Source organism: Anopheles marshallii, chromosome 3 (assembly GCF_943734725.1).
Source record: "Anopheles marshallii chromosome 3, idAnoMarsDA_429_01, whole genome shotgun sequence".
Classification (NCBI taxonomy): domain Eukaryota; kingdom Metazoa; phylum Arthropoda; class Insecta; order Diptera; family Culicidae; genus Anopheles; species Anopheles marshallii.
This window is the reverse complement of record NC_071327.1, coordinates 74,401,410-74,418,299: the sequence shown is the minus strand read 5'-3', so window position 1 is coordinate 74,418,299 and position 16,890 is coordinate 74,401,410. Positions and strand designations below refer to the sequence as shown.

At 43.0% G+C, this 16,890-nt stretch overlaps 4 protein-coding genes across 4 annotated transcripts; 3 read left to right on the top strand and 1 right to left on the bottom strand.

Annotated features, from left to right (window-relative positions):
• Positions 1–11: 11 nt before the first annotated feature.
• Positions 12–1,402, bottom strand: LOC128714150 (UPF0489 protein C5orf22 homolog). The gene has a single exon (XM_053809025.1). It carries the CDS (start codon positions 1,400–1,402, stop codon positions 26–28), a length of 1,377 nt encoding a protein of 458 aa, XP_053665000.1. The 3' UTR covers positions 12–25.
• Positions 1,403–2,375: 973 nt separating this feature from the next.
• Positions 2,376–4,579, top strand: LOC128713887 (cap-specific mRNA (nucleoside-2'-O-)-methyltransferase 2). Its single transcript, XM_053808759.1, has 2 exons — positions 2,376–3,047; positions 3,122–4,579. The coding sequence occupies exons 1-2, from the start codon at positions 2,376–2,378 to the stop codon at positions 4,577–4,579; spliced, it is 2,130 nt and encodes a 709-aa protein (XP_053664734.1).
• A 1,457-nt stretch (positions 4,580–6,036) lies between these two features.
• LOC128715082 (uncharacterized) lies at positions 6,037–6,387 on the top strand. Its single transcript, XM_053809965.1, has 2 exons — positions 6,037–6,133; positions 6,203–6,387. The coding sequence occupies exons 1-2, from the start codon at positions 6,037–6,039 to the stop codon at positions 6,385–6,387; spliced, it is 282 nt and encodes a 93-aa protein (XP_053665940.1).
• A 1,322-nt stretch (positions 6,388–7,709) lies between these two features.
• LOC128713150 (protein singed wings 2) lies at positions 7,710–16,552 on the top strand. Its single transcript, XM_053808011.1, is given in 5 exon segments — positions 7,710–7,746; positions 14,776–14,885; positions 14,887–15,469; positions 15,612–16,099; positions 16,163–16,552. Coding segments are annotated over 5 exon segments (1,608 nt in total).
• Positions 16,553–16,890: the final 338 nt, after the last annotated feature.

Here is a 16,890-nt window from a genome sequence, read left to right as displayed (position 1 = left end):
ATTGGTGTGTGTTGGTTTATTGTCCTTACAGTGTAAATTTCTGATCCTTATAGTGAAGTATCGGGGTATCTAGTTCCGCTCGCAGGCACTTTGTAAGCGCTGCCAGCACCATCTCCTGTATCATTTCTACCTGCGTGGCCGGTGTGTAGTCATCCTCGCTGGATCGCGACACCGTTATTACGACCGGTGGACACGGCAGCTTCTCCAGGAAGCGTTCTAGCTGACCGACCATCGTTTCAATCTCTTCCTGGCTAGATTCATGGTGCGGCAGATCGGTCACGTCACACGTGCAGCCCGCATCATAAATCATCGACCAGTCGATCTCCTCTTCCTTGTACTCGCGCTTCAACGTCCGCACCAGTGTGGTCACCTTCTGCAGCAGTCCAGTATACTCTTCGCTGATATCCTGCTGATAGTCCATTAGAAAATGCTTCAGATTGCCCACCTCCTCCAGGTACAGGAAGATAGATTCGAGAAATTCAAGCTTCTCCTCACGATCGCGCGCCACACGCTGCAGCTTCTCGAGATCATTCTCCGCGTCGTCGGCCAGTTCGGGCGAAACGAATATATCCTTCAGCTTCTCGTACAGCTGCACCCGATCGTAAATCTTCAGGAAGGGATTGTGTGTGCTGAAGTAATCTAAATCGATATCGAGAATGTAGCCCTTTGCTAAATCCGTGTCCTCGGACACTGAATACTCTTCGACCGAGCACACTTCCAGCCGAAGTCGCTTTCGGTTCTCAAGCTTGTCTTCCGGTTGGTAGCAACCCTCCGACACGAAGTACTCTAGCGTTGAGTCCGTCCGTATCGAACCCTCAAACTCGCCAACATGGAATTCAAACTTGCCCTTCGGGATCTGCTCCGACCATGGCGGTTTGATCCAAACGATGCGTTCCACGTGTCCGGCGAAAACGGTTGGCATGAGCCAGTTCTCGATGCTGATACTATCCAACAAATCGTCCTTGTTGAAAACGTAGTTTGCGGGCATATGCTTCGGGATGCACATGTCCGGATGGGAGTCAAAGTGCACAATCCGGTTTCCATGCAGCGGTAGATGCTTCGAGCCGAGGCAACGGTAAAGGAACGTGAGCACTTCGTGATGATCTTCCACCACGAAGATCGGTACTTTTTCGAACGATCTGCTTTTCGGCGGGGCCGAAGATGCTTTGGAAGATGAAGATGCTGTTGCGTGCCCCGAAGACGGTTTGCCGTTGGTAGATTCCTTCGGTTCATCCTCGCATTGTTTTTGCGGTTTGTCGTCCTTATCCACCACGGACTGGGTGTTTGACGTTTGGCTGGTTTCTTCGAGGCTTTTTGTTTGTGTTTCCTCTCCCGCCCCTTCACATGGTTCGTTCGACTTCTGCCGCTCTGTAGAATCATCTACATTTGCTGAGGTCTCCATTTCGGTTCACTTTGATACCGTACAGATTAGGATCCGTATAAAAGTTTTCGGAAACACTTCTTTCTTCTGACACTGTACATACACTCTGGATGATAAACTAGCAGACAGTGAGGGAGGGGGGTAATGTCTACTCCTGGCTCCCAATCAATTTTCACTCATTAGCCTATGCTCAAACACACGCGTTTATTACACGGGGACAATCGCGGTGTCCACATGATCCAAGACGTCCTGTTTATCCGCTATCCAATGTTGGATAATTATTCTCGAGGACGACCTCTGATCAGAAAATTAAAAAGGCCACACAAAAAACTAGTACGCTGGAGCTGGATCCAACTTGCGATGCTTCTTTTCGGGGCCCTACGCACGATGACGGTTCATTACGACACCCTTCTCAAAATACGCTCTCAACTACCAACAAACGCACCATGGCAGTGGTGTCGCATACAATAAATGCTCGATAACATTAGGCTGGTAAATCATCTAAGAATGAAATAACCTAAACAATAAATGAAATTTTGCTTTGAAAGCCCCCCTTAGTGTTATAAAGTGTGAAAAATTGCTAATTCTACGTAAATTCAAAGCCTAAAACCAATAAACAAAAAAATGTGTAAAGGGCTTGTGTAAAAATGAGTCCGACACCTCTGTATTTACGCACGCATTTTGACATCAGTCGTGCAATCGTTTAGATCGCATGGTTTAGAATGTTGCTTATCTTCAATCCATTCAAAACAATTTGATAGGCGTATATTTTCCTTACAATTTTTCAAGAACAAACTCTACAAATAATACAATAATATAATGAAACAGTACCATATGATTATGATTATGAAATTCATTTTGTAATCTACAATTCAGTTTCCCTGTTCCCTGCAACTTGTTTGTACAGCACTGTACACATTTGTTTTCATTGGTGCAGTGACAGTTCTCGTTGTAATTCAAAACAAAATAATACGTACAGTTTTTGTTCGCGAGCATGGAATTCCGGACGACCCAGAATGTCGATTCTGAAGTGGATCTACTGCTGCGTGAGAAAATAATCCACGAGGCAAGCGTACAGTTTGAGAAAAAGTTCGAATTTCAACCATTGCCACCAAAAACTCCACTTCCACCGCTAGAAACCCTCTATCAAAGTCCACCGTATGATGTGGATGCTCTGCAGGATCAGAAGCGGCGTCTGAATGAAGTAAAAAATCGGCTAAACGATTTTGAAATAAGCGACTGGCATCAGCACACCCGGAAACGATCTTCTCTGTTGCCGATTTTAAACGAACTGCGCTACCGAATCAAGGCGGAGTTTGTAACGCAAGCCTTTGCCAAACTGTACGAATGTGTCTCCGCATACGATCTGATCAACACGGAACTGCGAGAATTGTACAGTGTGCACTTATGCGAAGCACCGGGAGCTTTCGTTACTGGGTTGAATCACTACATACGACTGCACTGTGCACCCCGTACGCAATGGAATTGGTTTGCTTGCACGCTAAATCCTTACTACGAAGGAAACTGTCCGGGTAACATGATCCCAGACGATCGGTTCATACTGCACACGCTTGACTCGTGGTGTTTTGGAGCGGACGGAACGGGTGATATAATGGTTCGGGAAAATCGTAACACTATCATAAGACGTCGGCAGCGCTTTCCATCGGTAAGCTTCACGTCGTTACACGATCATCTGCTAACTATAAATAAACTTTCACTGCCATACGTATCCCGCTTCAGGTACATCTAGTTACAGCGGATGGATCGATTGACTGTTTGAACGTACCAGAAGAGCAGGAGGAGCGTGTCGCTAAGCTTCACCTAGCCGAAGCCGTGCTGGCACTCAGCTTACTTAGCCCCGGTCAGCACTTTGTACTCAAAATGTTCACCCTATTCGAGCATTCGAGTGTTAGTTTGCTGTTCCTGCTAAATCACTGCTTTGATGAGCTACACGTGTTTAAGCCTTGTACCTCTAAACCGGGTAATTCAGAAGTTTACATCGTGGCCAAGTACTACCGGGATCCGGACGGGATCGATCAGTATTTGGAGAAAATTTACACCAATCTGCATAACAATTCGAACGCAATATTTGATCAAACGACGGTATCGGAAAGCTTTCTGGAGCAGCTGCGTAATTGCACCACCCACTTTGTCCAATGGCAAACAGACGTCATCGAAAGCAATATTCGATTCTATCGTACAAGCGATCCTCTCGAAGACCAAAGACTGAGCATATTTAAGCAAACCATCATGGAGATGTTTTTCAACCGGTATCGTATTACACCAATACGCAACAGCGAGCGAATCGTACGCGGTGTTAAAGTGTCCGGACCCAACATTAATCAGAAAGAATCGAGAGGTACATTCAACGAACGGGTCCAGCTAGCAGCTAACGCTGCTGCGAACCTAACGGAAAGGTTACGCTCACTGCTCGATCGGTTAGACTACTTCACCCTAACACGTCAACTGTTTCAGCCGTTACTAAGCAATACTCCGTTGAGAGGAGGTCTAGAGAATGGTTTTACCGTACATCACGAACTGGGTTTTGCCGTTGGAAAACCTATCGAACGGGTAAAAAGCTCCAAATTCGCGCTTATTACCTGTATTCGACTATTAAACGACACAGTTGATTTGTATCGCATGGTAATAAACGCTGGAAAGATGTCGTGTTCCGCAAACGATCCCGTAACCGTGAGCGGAAATATCATCTCGATCGATATAAATTCCTACCCCTCGATCACGGATATCGCACAGCACGAAAAGGAACTTTTTCGCACGATCGTTCGAACGCTGTTTCAACTAATAGAACAAAATTGCATCCCATTACCATCACGTGAATGTGCACTAGAGTTAATCCTGGAAAATTGGCTTCCTCTTACACAGGTTAGTGTGGGTTTGCTGTACCTACTGAAGCTGTACGTGTTTGAAAACGTGGAACTAATGTCACCGACTCGTCTCATATTTCGAGGCTTACGACAAAGCGGTTTTAAAAGTCTGGTCGAAATTCACGAAGCTGTTCTGAAGGCATACAGCAAAGCTTCGAATGCGCCCGGTGCCACCAAATCGGTTCTAGCGATCGTTCCAATTACATCGCTACTCAATGGTGACTTTCACTACGCTATGTTGAACTATAACAGTTCACTCTGCTTAATTTATTGCGCTCGATTATTGCAAGTGCTTAAAATGAACATCGTCTGATTGTGGTATTAATTGTAACAATTGTTTAGCGCATGTTTAACAATCATTTATATTTTATTTTGCATCAAAGTTTTGATAAAAGTGGAAAAGATTAGATGAGATCTGTTTGCGTAAATTGACATTTATAATGTTACTTATTTTGGATAGGGATAAAATTATTAGTCAGAAACACACAAAACATCATGTTATGTGCATTTAACGATCAGTTAATAATTCGGCCAATTTTTAAAGTGTAAAGTTAATTTTTATTTAACATCTGTAGACATAACAGCTATATAAAAAATAGTTTATGTTTATGTTGTTCATATGCAATAGATGTTCTAGAATAGTATCAGGTCTCCTTAAGTCACTCCAACGACACAAACAGCCGCAAACCACATAAATTATCAAATTACATGCACCATTAGATTAAGTTGTGATAAGTGAGTTTTTTTCATTATTTTATCAGTAACTCTATACGCTAAGTTTTAAAAAATGTAACATCTTTAATAAAAATAACTTTATGCCTTCTGATCGAGATTATGTATTATAAGCTATAATAAACAATTATGTCATAAGGAATAATTTAAAATTTTTGCTTGGAGCAAAAATTCACCATCGATAAATTGTTATGATTTATAAAATTGTTACGTAATAAGACCCTCTGATAAGCCAAGTAGTCCTTTATCCTTTGGGAGCTGATCTGATCCGAACAGCTGGATATCAGTAGCAACCGTGGATTAAAGACACAACCTAAAAACCATTAGATGTTTTAAATGCAAGAATTCTTCAAGCTTCTCCTAGTTGCTCAACCACCACTTCATACAGATAGATTTATCTCATGAGATCGTGGAAAACCCTAAAATAGCATCCAAGATATTCTTTTTGAAACCATTTCATGCAAGAAACAACATACCAATTATTGGTTCTTTTGAATGAAAATACACACATCGCCCAAGCACAAACAACGCAATGGAATGTACCCATTAGAACACATCGAAAATTGTACGGAAACACACACAAAAACAGTCTAAAAATTGTCTAAAGATATGAGCTTGCCTCGTACGTTGCGTTACTCACCCACCCCGCTGCATCCCCATAGGAAAGGGAAGCAAGTTCTGACGGGCCCACACAGCAGCAAAAAAAACACAGCACCGGTAGTGGTGAGCAGTTACAGTAAACCGTAGTAGCAGCGCACCGTATTGATTGGCAGTTGATGGTTCCGTACACGGTCCGCGCACTGTCGTTCGATCTTATCATCGACAACCGACGACCTTTAGTATCTTTACCAGCACCCACAGCCCGCTGGGGTCCGGGTATCAGCGAATGTGAAAAATCACAAACAACTATTCTCAATATAAATGATTTTGGCTGCCATCAGAACGACGTCAGTCTGTTGAAGATCATTTTTGACTACGGAGGTATTGCGGAATTGTTCCGTGACATAAAGCGAACAAAGTTTAAAACACATCGACATAATGCGTACAGTAACGCAACTGGTAGCACTCGTTGGTGTGACATTAGTACTGCTGCTAGTATTCACCGAGGTGGCAGCCTCCAGTCCTCTGTCGCTGAGTAAGTAGCTGTTGCGCAGTTTGTTCAAGGCATTCCTCTTATCGTATTATCGCATCTGCACGGATGTAGATTCTCCAGACATACAGACACGCATGCAGCCCAATGCATTACCCATTTCGGGTGGTGTTCAATCCCGTAGCGCCATGGTCCAGACACTCACCTGCACGAATCCTACCTGCTCTGCCCAGTGCCGTGGACGTGGCTATCGTCGAGGATCGTGCACCATCGGGCGTTGCTTCTGTTCGTACGTTTAGTGGTTTGCTAGCAGGCAGAACTTACTGGACAAGTAACACACGCACAATGAAAGCAGTTTGATGAGATCTGTAAAGTAAGATTAGATAATACATGCAGTGTCGCACTGATATCAGATGGTTGCAACGGAAGAGACACTACCTCCTTCGCCTGCTTTCTTCACATAAAACATGCACCACCGGACAGGCATTTTGATAGCAAAACACCGGCGGCAACACAAAATCCGGTGGCATAGATCGTGTGAAAATTGAATAGCGTTTGTGTGTACACGTAGTTGGAAAAAATTGTAACACAACTGCCAGCAGCAGATAACGAAATTTTCATAATAAACAACATTATCTATATTGTTGGTAACTTACTTACTCACTAGCTTACTTATATAGTAAGCAATATGAGCCCGCAGCTCGATTAAACCAGGTGATGATAATCATTTCATGTGTCGGTTGGTCAATCATTTCGGTCTCTTACGCTACATTTATTTTACAACAGTGAAATAGCTCAATAACCTTCAGGTATTTTTTGTTAGAAATGCAACCTGACATCAATTGCAATTCCACCAATTCGCCAAAATCGAATCCAAATCCATAAAACAACCACATGACATCGCGAGACTACCATTAGTCGTTCTTGACTCAAAGTCGCTCTTTTCTTCCAATACAACTTCTTTACTCAGGCACAACAGCACACAACATGAGACCCAAAACAATTACCACCTATTAACAAACGACCGTCACAACGGTTACGAGCTTGGACAAAAAAAAAACTTGTTGACGACATCGATTAGAGTAATGGCTCGACTAATAAATAGAAATAAAAAAAACAACAATTTAAAAAAAGAGATAATTCCCTGAACACAACCCGTCCGGTTCAAGTGTATCACCGTCGTCAAAGACAATGCGCCTCCATTATGGGATCAATCGCCTAAACATCATCCAACAGTTTTCTCGCATTGATGTTCAAGTGCTCTAGACACATGTTTCCCATATGCAAATAAGGACATCTGGCAAGGGCAAGGGCAGTGAAATTAATCTCTTATTTGGCTTCGATTCCTTCAGATAATCCCGACCGTGAAGTTTAACTTAAAAAAAAAAAAGCGATGAGCTTTTTTTATATTTGAAACGAATGCAATCCCATGGTAACGCGATGGAGATCTCATCCTGGCTGGCTTCAATTTGTAACACACAAAATATTCCCCAAAAACTCAACTCGACCACGATACAGGCAGCATCCTTTCGACGACTAGGTTCTCACCCTTATATTAAGCCCTGCGGAGCCATACATTCTCAATAATATACAGAGCCAAACGAGAGAGAGAGAAAGACCCATGAAACACGAGCGCAAACCCGATGGTGGCACGAACGGTACGCATACGCAAATGTACATAAAAACAAAACCAACGTTCGCGACGTTTTATCACGCGCAAATTTTATCAGTCGCGGTTCGTAGCGCGTGGCGTACGGACATCCCGATCACGTCCGGATCAACGTTACGTTCCACTGTACGTGAGCGTATGTGTGTGTGCGCGCATTTTTAAGGCATTTGTGGCAGAGCTCAAGGTATGGTGTTGTTTGTTAGGCATTTACCATATTGTGAAGTCGTGATACGTGTTGAAAATAATACCCAGCTTCCAGAACACTTGTGTTCGGGGGAGTGTGAATCTATACATGTTGGAAGAATTGGGCACTAACCACGGCAACAAACACGTGCTAATAATAGTACAGGCTCCGAAAAGCAAATAATGTATCAGCTGATCTTACCACCGCTGCTAAAAACAGTGCGTTCCCATTAGACATCCGAAACCGAATGCTTGTGTGAAGTGGTTCTTTAAACAGCTTCGGTCCTGTTTTGGAGACAGAGTGGAGTTTTTTTTAGAAAATCCCCCCCAAAAAAAAAAAAAAAAAACACATCACCGTTCAAATTAACCGATCCATTCGGTCGCGATGGCAACCGTTGCTCGACGTCATACCTCATCTGACAGCTTATCATCTGCTGCTCGGTTCGCGTGTAGCACAGAATTGGACACTCGGATTGCCAGTTACTTCGCCAACAGCGAGCGAGTCGTCATATTTGCAGTGGTGGTTGTTTTGTAAGTATAATTTTAATCCCAAATAAATTCGTACCATCGCGCCTTATCTTACTCATTCTGCAAAGTTCATCTCCCTGGAGATGAAAACCGGTTGAGCTTTACAAAAGTGTGACAACACATGATTCTTACACATGAACTAAATTCAACCGGACGTGGCAAGTAATGCACGAGCGAATAAACGTTACACACACACCCCAGAAGGACGAACGAAATCCATTTCGAATGAAGATTGGTATTACTCTTCTGTATACGCATCCCTCTGTGTACTGTGTTGTACATTTCTCTACCGTGTCATCACGGTCCATATCTATGTCATGGACTTGTTGTTGCTCGATTTGGATGCAAGGAACAATTTGCTGGACCACCAGCGATTACACATGCTGCATCACTACATTCGTGCGAGAAGAGGCGCCCGTAAGCACTGTACCATTTGGCTTAATCCATGTTTAAAGAAGCTGTTAGTGAGATAGGGATATTTTTGGAGGTGTTAATGTGTCTGATACCCGACAAATGTAATCTGTTAGTGTGACGCGTTCGGGAGAAGAATCACATTCGCTCGTCAAATGGTAGCCTTCCGGAGGCAAGATAAAGTTAGAATTATCTTTTCTTTGTACTTTTACCTCCCAACCATGGTGGAACCGCCGTATTTGGAACGGGTACGGCCTGGAACACTGATACAGCATGCAAACGTCCACGTGGGGTGCGGTAGCAAAAGTTTAAACTGAAATCAAGCAATACCGGCAAAACATTAGAAAGAGATTACTTATTTACTTACCGAACCGTGCCGGACCCTTTTTTTGGTCACAATCTGCTCCAGAGCTCAAGCCATCTCACACGAAACAAAAAAGGTCACGAGTTTGGGTGGTGTCTTTCAAAACCTTTTTCTGACGTGTCCACCGTATAATGCGCTCACTTTTGTGGTTGCTTTCTTCTGAGCTTGTTCTGACCTTATTAGTCGATTTATTGAGAAAAAGAAAATCCTAATTGAATCTAAGTGCATTAGGCACCGTATTACTGTTTCAATGTGTTGGCACCGATAAGTGTTGGCTGAATCCGATTCAGACTCATGAATCGGAATAAATCTTTGAACTGAGTGAATGAATCTGAATCTCTAATCCAAAGATTCATGAATCATTCAAGATTCTCCCGGTCATCGATCGTCAAGATTAATTAATCCTCTAAGATTCATGAATCATCCAAGATTAATGTCCTCCAAGGAAGCTACTAGACCTATCCCCTCCCCCCACCTCCCCTCTCATCAAACCAAATAACCATTTCGCTTAGGACCTTCCAAGGGTAAGAGCCATTGCTCTGATTATTCATCTTTTATCCATTCGATTCCTGATTTTGAACGGTTACTCACCAAAGACTCAGATGGAATATTCTTCTTGAAAGCTTCATTAAGCACTACCGATGAACGATGAATGAGTTGTCCTGTAAAGCGATCAGTTCACGGTGATACATAACACAATTATCTGCTGCATAGGGAATACGCGATGACAAATGCAGCAAGAGAAGTAATATTTAATTGAATGATTTTCATCCAAGATACCCGGTAAAAAACTGTCTTTAATTGCTCTATACTAAACATCATAGTTCCCCCCATACCGGGGGGACGCTTTCTTTTTCCACGCTTTCGAAGGCTACGTCCACGGTGAACGACGACTAAAAAAGCTGAACCCAAAAATCATCAACCCGCACAGAATAACACCGAACTTGTTTTCGTTCCCTTCCACCTACGATGTCTGGACAAATAAAACAACCACTCTCTATGAATGTAGATGTGTGTGGTCACTATCAAACTGACCCGGCTACTAAGGATCTGATTTAGTTTACTAATTTCGAAGCAAACAAAATCACACCTCACTCACGCAAGCTGTTTACCCAAACCGTCTGTGAATACAATCACATTGCTGTACAACCAACAACTCTTGCGATTGACTGTGTATGTATTATTTTATCTAATTATCATTCGTCTGCGTACTACTTTGCTAATTGAATCTTGCTAACGAGACAGGATCTGGGTGGGTGTTTCTAAAGGGCGTAAGAAGTATAGCAGTGAGGGAAGTACATCATAATTCTAATAAAAAAACTCATGAATTTTTGATGGTCGTGCTTATTTTGCAATTACGCACAGGATACAACACTCTTTAAAAATTCTTTATGATGTAACACATTTAATATCATCCCACATGTCTGCGGAACTCTGATTTAATGACATACTTTAAGGTCGTCCTTTGTACAATACGCTCCGGATGCGTAGAATTTCAAGCGGCACCCAAAGCTCCGGTTCCGGTGCTGTTCGATAGCGTGGTTCGGTTTACACAACTCCCACGATTTAAAAGCTTTGCAAACGCATTCCTTTACCGTATCGATATCGTCTTATCGAGATCACATTCGAAAGATACATCAGTGTACATGACAAACAACAAATGAGCTGCCCGTAGCCTTGGCTGCGAACCCTTTCCCTGCGCAGAGACTTACACTCACCCTTGTGGTGTGGGGCAGGATCAAAAGTTTTCATTCCTTGCCAACAATGGGGCAATGTGTGCGGTGATATCCATGTACGCCGCTGGTACCATATTTCGGTGCTGTAATTTTGCACACCGAACTAATGCCAAACGTTTATTGGCAACCCACAGCTTTTAACCTACAACTCACTCGCATTTCCCGCCCGTACCTGACATTCGAAACCTCCCAAAGACTCAAGGCAAGGGCACAAGTTTAGCAGTTGTTGTGGGAAGTTACAACGGCACATCCTTCCGGAAAGTCGAGATTTCCGTCCTCGTCCCGGTTTGTGCCATTCGCATATACTTTTTTTCTTATTGATTCGTCAATGCCGGCACCCTTCCACGGTTGGAAAAGTTAATCACCTCTACTGGGAAGGTTTGCTATCATCTCGAGATAAGTAATCCGAAGCTTCTTGATATGCTTACAGTTTGCCGTAGCGATACAACAGTTTCCGCACTATGCTACCTTTTCGCCAGCTGTGCCGGCGTGCGTCCGTACGCGTCTAGTTCACATCCGCTGGAACATCGTGTGCAGCGTTTACGCTTCGTTCTACAGATTCCTTGTGCTCCCTTTTTCAGCCCAAAGGGTAAAATATGCCATACCGTGCCATGCATATTTACAACAGAAACGGTGTAGTCTTGATGTAACGAAAATGGTTTTACAGTGAGATAAATCTGAAACTATGTTTCAGATGTTATGTTAATGCTTACAGCCAATGCTGTATTTGTTGGGAAGAAAGGTTCACAACACCTATTGCAGAAACCGGAACAGTTATCTAATTTTTCGTACAGTAGAATATATTTGGAAATGCAAATATAAAACAAAAAATATTGACTATCATTTATTCCACTATATTCCAGCACATGAACTTTTTGTGTTTTGATAACAGCTCCGGCACCTTTACCAGCTACGGATAATTCTAAGTAAAAGAAAGCTACAAATGTATGACGGAAAACTTCCGAGGTTATAGTGAAACAATGAAGAAGCTTACGACACACATCACATCCCTTTAAAGTGGTATTAAGTATTAAGTTTGCCGTGGATAACATTACAGTTGGCATTTAGCAAGCGGTTGCCCATTGTTTAGACCAGTATCGTGCTGATCTCGTTGTATTCAAACACAAAGTATGCAATCATGAATGCATATTACAAGGACAAAAGCACATCATTTTGGTTCTGAGAACAGGATATACCAGTCGTTCACGGACATTGTTGTGATAACGAAGGTGAAGCATTGGTGAATAGATTCGGACCGGGGATACTATGAATTTCTCACGAGCTCATGAATGAATTCTGTATTCTAGCAAGAAAGAGCCGTACCGTACTCTTAACCAAACTTGGTAAAGACCTTCAGACAATGTTCCAATCCAAAATACTTGTTAGTGCTTTCTGTGAATGGCATCAAAATGATTCCGCCAGATATCCGTGTGGGAAATCCAGAATGACCGTAAAACTTGGAAAACCCTAACATCAATGCTAGGGTTACGATCGATCCGACTAATCAACTTAACTTAAACTTAAATTGGAGAAGTTACCCTCCATGAGGGGACCCATTTACCCTCCGTTTAGACATGATTTAAGCTGATCAAGACAATTTTGGGCGGCCCGGTGGTGTATTGATAGCGGCGCCGGCTTCACACGACTGGACCGGTCTAAAATCTCATCCGGACCAATTTTCCCGAATGTCAATGTCACGCGCTAGACTGACTATCCTATAGACCTCTTGAGGGGTTATGTTTTGCCTATAAAAAAGAAGTTAAAAACATTAAACTGGATTATAACGCCTGGAAGTTTGTTTCGTATATCATAAAGGTAGGGAATTTCCAGAACTATCTGTTCTGGTTCAAGTCAAAATGCTCAAAACTTCCCCCTTTTACATTCCTTGTTCCTTCGAAGGTCAAACAGAAGTAATGATTCTGAATACTTTTTGATTCTTGGGCAATTCTTGGAACAGTGTTTTTTTCAATCTCGAATTGATGATGATGGTATGACCATCCAGAATCATCCAGCAAAACTGCAACTGACGTCTCCCACCCGTTCGTTTGCGAAACCGGTCGAATTTTCGACCCGAAATCAATAAAGTTCCTCCCAATTGCCTTAACATTTATTGGTGATCATGCTATTGACGGAAATTACAATATTTTTGCCCGTGGGAGAAAAATGGAAAATCATTGAACAGACCTTTGGCCCTGAGCAGGGAAAAGGTCACCCATCCATCGGAAAAGAATTGCTCGGAATTAATTTTTTTGTAATGCTTCTGCTGTTCTGTTTTTTTTCGTGTTTGTCCTTACATAATCCACCACAATCACTTTTCCGGCCTTTGTACTACGCTCGTTATCTGACTTGCATCGTTAAGGGAATCTCCCTCGAACACCAAACAAAAACGGGGCACCGCGTTTCGGTTACGCAAGAAAAACAATCGGACAGCTGCAAAGCTTTTTAAGTGGTCACCCCACCAAATTGTGTTACCAATGGACAATTGGGTGTGAGATTTTTTTTTTTATTTATCCACCGCGCAATCCTCTCCTGATCATGATTCGCACTTTGCGATTCGCTTGTTGTGCACGAGAAGCACAAAACAAGTGTACGCTAAAATTTGTTCCACCAGTTGGGCTTCCCCATTGATGGTTTCGGGCAGTATTCTAAATGTTGATGAAAACAGGAAAAAAAAGATGATATTCCGTAAATTTCGCGGGCGAGACACGACCCCGGCGGCGGCGGCATTAACGACAAGGTGCAATCAAGGGCTTTAAATAAATATCGGGGACGGGATCGGGGTTTTGCAGAACAAACGGCAACAATCTAAACGGGCACGGTGTGCGCAAGCAGTAAAGGTGCCCGAATGCTGTTTTTTGTTTCGCTTTTTTATTCTCCCATTGATTGATTCCTTGATTGATAGGTTTCGATACCAAGTAATTAGTAGATGCAAAAACAGGCATCCTAACAAGCAAGTGGACCAAACAAATAAATGAAAAAAAGAGTGAATAAGGTGAAATATTAGCATACGGTAGAAAATAAAAGTACATTAAACCAACTTGAAATGAGACTCACTTTTTAAAGCAGTCTGCTTAAAGTTACCAATACTTAGACACAAAATATACGAGAGATGTGTTAAAGATTAACATTTTCAACAAATATTCTCTTACATGCAACAAGAAGATCTCTTTTGCTTGATAAAAAAGGCAGAGTGCAAATAGCAAGTTAATAGTAGTTTGAATGTACTTCCAGTAAATACGATCTTATTATGTTCCGACTTAGTCCCAATTTCAGGGCACCTCTAAGGATTCAACAATTTAGCGAAGTCGGACAAACTTTTCTACACAGCAGCGATGTTTGCAGTAGAATGAACTAACAACGATTATGGCCAACTTTTTCTAATAATTTCTACTACCAGTCGAGGGCGGTCCGGCGGTGTATTGGTAATGGCGCTGGTCTTCACACGACAGGACCGGTCCAAAATCCCATCCGAACACATTCTTCGTACGCAGGACTTTACTATTCAACTGCGGGTAAATAAAGTCAAAGAAAGCCAGAATTGGCAATAATTACCATTTGCTAGTCTGATTAGACAATTATTTCTTCCTTGATTTTGGCGACCTTAAGTTTTCTTTTATATATTTAAAAAAAACTCTCCAACCGGTTCTGATTGCCAATTCGGAAAGCTGTCTATTTACTATTATGCCACTTGTTGGACATGTGTGTTCAACATTCATCACCAATTCCGGCCTAAAGTTGATTTTTATTGCCTACGCAAACAGCAGCCCTCTTCGTATTCATTGAGCGCGATTGTTAGCGATTGTTAGCCGACATATCAACCATTCGGCACCGCGCCGATTCGATTCCCACTTAACATTCATTGATAAACAAAACTGCCTACTGTCCCAATTTAAACTCACTCGCACATTTCCATTTTCCCCGCTACCGTTACAGCATTCTTCTAACGACCCCAGTTAGCGCCCAGCTCCCACTCAGTCTGCAGAATCTCGTCGTTGAGAATGTTGCCATCGGAGAGTGTGCTTTCCGACCGCCAGCATCGGCCCAACAGCAAGCCGTATCCCCTCCGGGCAACCCGTCCAACCACAACAGCAACCGTCCCGCGTGCTTCTTCACACCACCGAACCGTACGGTGTGCTTCCGTGGAATTGAAATGAAACGGTTCCAGACCGGAGGCAAATTTAATCTCACGCGTTGGCTGATACTGTGCGATTGGCCACTGAAAACGTTCGACCCGCTTATATTAAGTCGATTAGTGCCACGTATCGAAAGGTTAGCGATAACGGGACGCGTACTACAACGACTGGTACATGATTTTCCCGCCCTGTCGTATCTGCGGATGGTCAACATCACCGGCACCCGATTGAACCATACCGGTGTGAACGCATTCTACGAACTGGAACGATTACAGGTGCTCAACCTGCGAGGGAACGAGCTGGAACAGATACAACCGTACCGCTTCCGGAGCGGACACGTGGAGGTCTATTTGCAGGGTGAGTTTTCGTGAGTTGGCAGGTTAACAGTCCTGCGTAAAGATGGATTCCATATAGGATCTGCAGTTTAATAACCGAATTCTAATTCATCATTTCACATCCGCTTTATCATTAACTCATTGGAAATTCACGATTTCTCCAGGTAATCTATGGAACTGCACCAACGACATGATATGGTTGCTGAAGGAACAATCACGCCAATACGTGGACAAACCGACACTCGTGTGCAAAGATTGGAAGTACACTGGGCGGCCTGTCCTTACCGCCATGGAGTACAAGCGCGTCGTCCGGGAAAGTTGTCTGCATGAAGAAATCTGGAACTGTAGCTGTCACGTGTCCTATCTGCGGTTGAGTGATAATGGACTATCCTTCCATCCCATGATCATGGTTAATTGTAGCGATCGAGGATTCTATCAACTACCACAGTATCTGCCAGGGAATACAACCGTACTGCATATAGCACGCAATAAGCTGCAAACAGTCGACAGTTTAACAACGAACGAACATTACCAAAGCGTGCAGGATATCTACCTGGATGAAAATCGGATCACCACGATCGACATCCTGGAGGACACGATATGGTTGGATAATTTCCGTATCCTTAGCATACGCGGCAACCGACTGAATCGGGTAAGGGAACGCATCAAGCATTGAAATGCAAACGTAATTAACAATTTGCTATTCAACACCCAGATACGCGTGTACAGTGTCGAGCATGCGATAGAGCGGAATCCGGCCGTGGGGAAGCTCTACCTTTCCAACAATCCGTGGCGATGCGGGTGTCGCTTCGCGATACGATTCCAGCGATTTTTGCGCAAGCACGAATCGTTGGTTGCGGACTCCCGCAACATTACCTGTTACTTCATCAACGACGATGATGGCCGAAAACAGTACCTTCCGGTGATGACGGTTACACCCAACGATATATGCCGACCGTCGGAGCACAATACCGCCGCATTCTACAATACGCTCAGTATTATCTTCGCATCACTCATTGTACTTATATTCACGAAATTAGCGTACGATTACTATCACTATCGCAAGTATGGTAAACTGCCATGGTTAATTATGAAGATGCCCTGATGTTTACCGGTGATGCTATCGCAACAGCACCAGCAGCAACATAAAGCAACATTTTACTTAAGGTAGTGGTTGTAAGCTAAAGACAAAATCTAAAAGAATGATTGTGATAGTTACAGTACACGAATCTACATTTGAAATTATCCAAAGCCAGCGAAAAACAGCTCGAAAATATTGCATCAAATCAGGGACTCTGTATGTTTAAGCTAACCTTTCTCAAATCTCCTTATACTAGTAAGAAAAATATTAAGTTTTAGCAAAAAATATGAATAGTCGTGCGATTGTTTGTAGCGATCGTTGCCAATAAAAATGATTACTTTATTATCTGCTGTTATCGGGCT